This window comes from Polypterus senegalus, chromosome 1, assembly GCF_016835505.1.
Source record: "Polypterus senegalus isolate Bchr_013 chromosome 1, ASM1683550v1, whole genome shotgun sequence".
In the NCBI taxonomy this organism is placed as follows: Eukaryota; Metazoa; Chordata; class Cladistia; order Polypteriformes; family Polypteridae; genus Polypterus; species Polypterus senegalus.
In genome coordinates this window covers 285,889,069-285,896,725 of record NC_053154.1, presented here as the reverse complement: position 1 = coordinate 285,896,725, position 7,657 = coordinate 285,889,069, and the positions used below count along the sequence as shown (strand labels likewise).

Here is a 7,657-nt window from a genome sequence, read left to right as displayed (position 1 = left end):
AACATATATGATCATAAAAGGGAGCCTTATACTGAATGTATTACCATCTGAACCTTGCCCTTCCAGGAGTGACCCTAATATCAAGGCTTCCAGAAATGTCATAAATGTCTAGTTTTCAAAATGAATACATATCAATTCAAAATTTTTCCAATGACCTAATTGTTAATTATGAGATCTAAAAGATAGATAGATAGATGTGAAAGGTGCTATATAATAGATAGATAGATAGATAGATAGATAGATAGATAGATAGATAGATAAGGCACTATATAATAGATAGATAGATAGATAGATAGATAGATAGATAGATAGATAGATAGATAAGGCACTATATAACAGATAGATAGATAGATAGATAGATAGATAGATAGATAAGGCACTATATACAGATAGATAGATAGATAGATAGATGTGAAAGGTGCTATATAATAGATAGATGGGAAAGGAGCTAGATAGATAGATAGATAGATAGATAGATAGATAGATAGATAGATAGATAGATAGATAGATGTGAAAGGCACTATATAATAGATAGACAGATGTGCTGCAATGCTCCCTACAGGTTACAACATACATTTGTAGATTTTGTTCTACTTCTTTTGGCCGCTTGTACTATATTCATATTGCCTGATGTTTGGTGAATTACCCATCAAAAAAGTCAGATTCTAGTTTTGACTGTAGGAGAATGGAAACCATAAAGCAGGTGTCACGGTGAAGGTCCATACAGTTATCTGGTTGGATATTATCACCTGTTATCAAGAAGAGATTTGTAGACAAAGAATTAAAACGAAAAAAAAAACATGATAACATAAACCTGCCTATGAATAATGTATTCATTAATGTGTTTATTCATTCACCCCTTTTCCAAATCTGCCACTCCATCTCAGAGCACTGGTTTAGAGTAACCAGTCACTTTAATCTACTTAGTTTTGACAAAGTCAGAGAGCACCAGAGTAAATTGTTGAAAACCTACCGCATGCACATCAGAAGAGGTCATACACCTGAAGCTAAGAATAGATAGATAGATAGATAGATAGATAGATAGATAGATAGATAGATAGATAGATAGATAGAATATTCAGGCCTAGGCAGTACTTGGATGGGAAACCATCTAGGAAAAGCTTGGGTTGCTGCTGGAAGAGGTGTTGGTGAGGTCTACAGCAGGGTGCTTACCCAGTGGTTTGAATGTGGATCCCAATGTGCCAGTGCAGTGATGAGGACACTGTGCTGTAAAACTGGAGCTGTCATTCGATGAAATGTAAAACTGATGTCCTGACTCTCTGTGGTCATTAAAGATCCCTCAGTATTTTTGATGAAAAGTAGGGTGTATCCCCAATGTCCTGGCTAAATTATCCATCATGGCCTAGTCATTCTAAAACCCCTTAGCCACCTAATAGCTAATGTGTGGTAAGTGTACTGGAGCAAAATGGCTGTCATCACATCATCCAGGTGGATACCACACATTAGTGGTGATTGAAGTGGCTCCCCACTCACTATGTAAAGCGCTTTGAGTAGTGAGAAAAGCATTATATAAATGTAACAAATTATTATTATTATTGTATGAGGAAGTCAGGAGTGGCAGAGAAATATGCAAGTGTTGCACAGGATTTGTACGAGGGAAGTGTGGCAGTGGTGAGGTCTGCAGTAAGAGTGACAATGCATTTATGGTAGAGGTGGGGTCGATCAGGGATCGGCTCTGAGCCCTTTCTTATTTGCAATGGTGATGGACAGGTTGACAGACGAGATTAGACAGGAGACCCCGTGGACTATGATGTTTGCTGATGACATTGTGATCTGTAGCGATAGTAGGGAGCAGGTTGAGATATGCTCTAGAGAGGAGAGGAACGAAGGTCAGTAGGAACAAGACAAAACACATGTGTGTTAATGAGAGGGAGGTCAGAGGAATAGTGAGGGTGCAGGGAGTAGAGTTGACGAAGGTGGATGAGTTTAAATACTTGGGATCAACAGAAGACAGGAAGATATGGAAAAAAATGATCCTAACAGGAACAGCCGAAAGAAGAAGAAAAATTATTACATGGATATGGTAGAACAAACAAAGGTCAGGCTGGAGGTCAAATTCAGATCTTTGGAGCTGTGCGGCAGCATTCCTAACAGTGTTGCCACCTGTTTATCTATCTTCAAAAAGCAGAGTTTCAAAAAGTAATTTGAAGCCAGGACACGCATACACTATTTGTTATATTACAAAAACAGGAAGACACTGTACAAATATACTGGTTAGCCCTGCTTCTTCATGGATCCATCATCCAGGGTTTAAATCTTGCAGTTGTTTGTCACCCTTGTGGTATCTGCAGGTTCTCAGTGTGTCTTTGTAGGTTTTCTTTTGGGTATTCCATCTTTCCTCCTGAAGGCATGTAGGTTACTTGGCCCTATATACTGTAAATGTGTGTGTGATTAGGCCATGCGGAGGACTAGGCCTTCTCCCAGGCTTATTGTCAGTTCTGCTAGAAGAGGCTCATTCCCATTGTCCTTGAATTGGTTTAAAATGTGTTTCTGAATGTTACATTATATTGTACAAGTAACACTTTTGTATAAGCAACAAATTCCACCCTTTCTTTTTTTTTGAACTTTTTCTTTCATCTCATAAATGCCAACTAATTTTTTTGCCCACACTCTCTGACAAGTGTCAGTTCATTCCTGCCACAAAATGAACGGAGTCTGATATTTGACATGAATGCTTTTGTGATTTAGTCCACGCATGCACAGCGCTCAAGCATTCACATGATGGGGCTCCATTCCATTTCTGTTCAGCCAGCAAGTCTTTGTGGGCAAACACTGAAAACGGCTGACATTGCTTGTCTTAGAAGCGAAACAAAGAAAAAACGGAGAAAGGTTTTACTTTTGTATTAGTAAAGAAAAGCCCTTTAGCTGATGCAGACATCCAGCTCATTTAAATCACAATGGGTGGGTCTTTGTTTAAGAGTATAAAAGGGGGGCTCCTGTACCCTCCTGCATCAGCGCAGGAGTCAACAGAACATCCAAAATGGGCAAGGTAACAGTCATGGTGTTTTTATACTGGCCAGCTTTTATATTTAATTTGAAAGACAAAAATATTCATATAACAAACCGTTTCTTTAACAGGCCAGCTACTCTGAAAATGAAAGCACTTTAAAATAAAAATGTTCTCTTTGACTTTCCAGATCATCTTCTACGAGGACAGGAACTTCCAGGGGCGCTCCTATGAGTGCAGCAGCGACTGTGCAGACATGCACTCCTACTTCAGTCGCTGCAATTCCATCCGTGTGGACAGTGGTTACTGGGTGGTCTATGAAAAACCCAACTACATGGGCTACCAGTACATCCTCAACCGCGGCGAGTATCCCGACTACCAGCGCTGGATGGGCTACAACGACTGCATTAGGTCCTGCCGCATGATTCCACCAGTAAGTTTTTTACCTTTTGTGATCACTTTGTGTAACAGACAGACAACATGAGTTGTTATTCAGTGACTGCACTGAAGCCAAGCAGTTGGAGGTTCAATCCCCTCTGTGAACTCTTTGGCCTGAAGAACCTGCCAGGATTTCAATTGTAAAAATATGGAGAAAATTCTAAAATGAAATGTAAAATCCCTTGAATGATGTTCATTATGGACAGGTACCATATGAAGCACTTACAATACTCCACTATTAGAAATGGGGTGACAATTTTAACACTCCCATATATGCAATATATAAATCACATTTGTGGGTTTAATTCAGCTCACTACTTTACCCTGAAGTGACTTAACTCAACAGCTAAGTATGCCCAAAGAAATCTCACAATGACATGTTATTCGACAATGGGGCAATTCCGCGGTGGACCGTGGATATTCATTTGATCTTGACTTCAAATAGACTAACTGCAGCACTGTATATGTTTGAACTACCCATAAGCCATTGCAAACATGCTGCATACTGCATAATTTTCAAATTGCCAAACAGGGTTATACACTACATTCATTTACCCAGCTGGATGGCAGGTACTAGTGAGTATATAGGGAGTGAGGAGTGGCCATTGAACTGGTAGCCCAGTGCCACAGTGCCTGCCACAATCAGACATGCTGCCCATACCTTTATTGGCCCTGCTCAGGATTATGTACTGAATGGGTGACAAGATTAAAATATTCAAGTCCTTTAACCACTAGACATCAGTGTGCCCATCCTGAGATGTCTAGCTGTTTACAGACTTCAGTTGGCAGCAGTCTACCACATCTCCATCATTGTGATGTTTATCTTCTTTCATATAAATTATACTGAGAGAGCAGGTTCAGAAATGCTTACAAACTATAAGTCCTCATGTGAGTAAGTCAAACTGTAACACTGAGAAAGATAAAAAGATACTAAAACAGCCTAAAATTAAAAAGGCCTCGAGGAAGAAACGAATAACATCAGACTAATAGCGACTCTCACAAGTCACTAAACCTGCCTGTGCTCCAATTGCAAATTGCATGTGACCATCTAAACTTGCAAAGCGCTTTGAGTTGGTGACCAAAGTCAAAAGGTGCTACTTAAAAGATTTGCTGCACAGATCCTACCTGAGATGAGCTACTTCATTGTGACAAAATAAAATGTAACAACATGTTTATTCTATCTGCTTACAGTACCGAGGCTCCTACAGGCTGAGGATCTATGAGAGACCTGAGTTTGGAGGCCAGATGATGGAGTTCACAGATGACTGCCCCAATGTCTACGACCGTTTCCGCTACAACGACATCTTCTCCTGCAATGTGATGGAGGGCTACTGGATCTTCTATGAACAACCCAACTACAGGGGTCGCCAGTACTTCCTGAGACCTGGTGAATACAGACGATTCAGCGACTGGGGTGGCTTTAACTCCTCCATCGGCTCTTTCCGTCGCATCATGGATTTTTAAGTAAATAAAATCTCATTATGTAAACAAAAATCATTTTTTGATCCTTGATCTTAATTCAGGTCTTTCTTTATCCATTTTATAAACTGTTCTTGAGTGGTTGAGCTTGGTGGCAGCAACAAGTACACAGCAGAAACAAAGTCTGGGTGGGCTTGCAGGGTATATCACACTTGTGCAAGTCAGATGTTGATGGAGCAGTCCACCCGCTGAAATAGAAACTCATAGAAACACAGAAACAATGTGCAGGCACCGCACCAAAGGCATTGAACCATGGTATGAGCAAATACAGCTTCCCCAGAATATAACAACTAACCCAGAGCAACTGCTAGATCACAATGCTGCAGATATTTAGTATAAATTAAAAATGGTCTCGGTACTCAGTGACCAACACTTGACCTTGCTTATCTATTTACCACATAAATCCCAGTCCAACTCTCCAAACAAAAGAAAACAATTACATTACAATACAAACCCCAACAACTTTATACACAACTTTCCACGCCAATGTTGGGATTTATAAATGGTAACTTGATGCAAAAGCTTCCATATACTGTATTTACAACAACTCTGACTCAGGCATGCCAAACATTTCAGAGACGACACCCTTGTGCAAGCAGGGATATGCAGCCAGACCACCTTAATGATAACTCACACATATAATATAATTCATATCACCGAGTTGTTATTATTATGTGTGTTGACATGACAAACATATTAAACCTCAAGAAAGATAAATACAGATTGAGTCAAAGTTATGGATTATTTTTATCTCGACCACACCTTTCCAGGTCGTGGTGGACCATTGCCATGGCCTCCACACTCCCCTGATTTGACACCCTGTGATTTTTGGTTATGGGGTATGTTGAAGGGACGCGTGTATTGCAGGAATGTTCGTGATATCAATGTCCTGCAGGACAGAATATGGGCTGTGGTATCAGCTATTCCCCACAAAATGTGTGCCCGGGCTTTAAATGGTACTGTTGCTCATTGGTTTTTGTGTGTTGAACATGACGGCAAACAGGTGGAGACATTCCTGTAAATCATCTTGCACATATGAAGTATTCTAGAAAGTTGATTCTGTTCATCTGGACATAGTTTTTTTTCCGATACGTTTCATCAGTCATCCAAGTGATTTCCTCAGTCTCAGTTGACTGCAGGTTTCTCCAACCTTATAAATAATACCTTGTCATAATGATCAAACTAGCACCACTACCTAACAATGGGCCATGTGATCAATGATATGCAAATTGTCCATTGATCAATGGCCATGAGTACCGTTCTCAGAGAGTTGGGGAATGGCTGCAATCACCGCATTGTAAGATGGTGAAAGATGTACCCTTAGGCCCCCCTCATCGGTTCAGAGATGGTTGTTCCTTTTTCATGTAAATGGCCTCCTTGACTCCTTGCTCAAACCAGTGTTCCTCCCTGTCCAGGATGTGCACATCTTCATCGCTGAAAGGGTGACCACTGTCCTGTAGATGTAAATAAACTGTGGAGTAATGGTCTGACGAGGTAGCTCTTCTGTGTTGTGCCATCCGCTTTGCCAGTGGTTGTTTGGTTTCCCTGATGTATGGTTCACGGCAATCCTCTTAGCACTTAACTGCGTAAACTATATTACTCTGTCTGTGCTGGGGCACCTGATCCTTGGGGTGAACCAATTTTTGCCACATCGTGTTTTGGGATTTGAAAGTCACCGAGACCTGGGGCCTCATGCATAAACGATGCATACGCACTGAAATGTTGCGTAAGAACGTTTCCACGTTCAAATCGTGATGTATAAAACCTACACTTGGCGTAAAGCCATGCACTTTTCCATGGTACCTCATATCCTGTCGTATGCAAGTTGTCCACTCAGTTTTGCAGACTAGCAGCACCCAGCGTCAAAGCAGTGCTACTGTTCCTGTGTGGTTACCCATTATTTCTTAGAATCACATTTCTGACGCGGTTTTATAAATACACTGAAACTAACCGCATATTGTTTGTGAGTGAAATGCATCTGTTTGTAGATTACCTGTAACAATATAACGGCCCAGGGAATAGCCATAGTATTCCAAATACCATAACTGCTTTAGCGTTGTTACTCTCACTGCAACATCTTCATCTTCTTCTTCTTTCAGCTGCTCCCTTTAAGGGTTGCCACAGCGGATCATCTTTTTCCATATTACTCTCACTGCACCACTCAGAGTATTTATATCACTGTATCTGAGAGGGGAATCACAGCAGCAGCTGATCGGAAAGAGAATTATCGGTATACAGCATCAAGTACACGCTGCCAAAGCCACGGCAAAACATTTCAAAGCCTTTCCTATATGGACCTCTCGGTTCAGAAACAGTTTCATCCCAAGATTTATAAACGCACTCAATCAATTCCTCCTTGTAGAACTGTTTGTACTTATAAGTACAATTACCACACTGTAAACTTGCACTACAGTTATAATATTACACAACCTGTGCCACTTTATAAAGCGTGTATTTACATATGATGACGATATTATTCTTAAGATGAAATGCAGCAAAATATGTTGATTATATTATACAGATAAAACTTTAACTTTATTTAAATAATCTGTATTGTTAATAATTAAACATGTGAGGACACGGTGCCGCAGCGCTAGCAAGTTCACGTATTGTTCCTGCCTTGCGCTGTATATTTGCTGAGGCTGGGGCGACACTGGAAGGATAGATAGAATAATTAAACACATACTATGAAGATATTTCAATGTTCCTTAAAAATTTTGAAGAATCATCGTTGTAAGCTTACAGATGGCTTAACGTCTATTAAAGAGCTGA

The 7,657-nt window shown here is 40.3% G+C and overlaps 1 protein-coding gene across 2 annotated transcripts; it reads left to right on the top strand.

The window, feature by feature from the left end:
• The first annotated feature begins 2,928 nt into the window (after positions 1-2,928).
• Positions 2,929-4,870, top strand: LOC120519198 (gamma-crystallin S-1-like). Of its 2 annotated transcripts, XM_039742378.1 has the most exons (3): positions 2,929-3,010; positions 3,159-3,401; positions 4,598-4,870. In XM_039742378.1, the coding sequence occupies exons 1-3, from the start codon at positions 3,002-3,004 to the stop codon at positions 4,868-4,870; spliced, it is 525 nt and encodes a 174-aa protein (XP_039598312.1). In that variant the 5' UTR covers positions 2,929-3,001. The 2 variants fall into 2 exon arrangements, with proteins under 2 accessions (XP_039598312.1, XP_039598307.1); XM_039742373.1 differs by lacking the exon at positions 2,929-3,010 and having other exon boundaries at positions 3,138-3,401.
• The last annotated feature ends 2,787 nt before the right edge of the window (positions 4,871-7,657 follow it).

Bases quoted from the DNA above. Each gene is read 5' to 3' on its own strand.
- LOC120519198 (XM_039742373.1), top strand. From the start codon at position 3,138: ATGTTCTCTTTGACTTTCCAGATCATCTTCTACGAGGACAGGAACTTC. The intron at 3,402-4,597 runs GTAAGTTTTTTA...ATCTGCTTACAG, and splicing joins CCTGCCGCATGATTCCACCA to TACCGAGGCTCCTACAGGCT.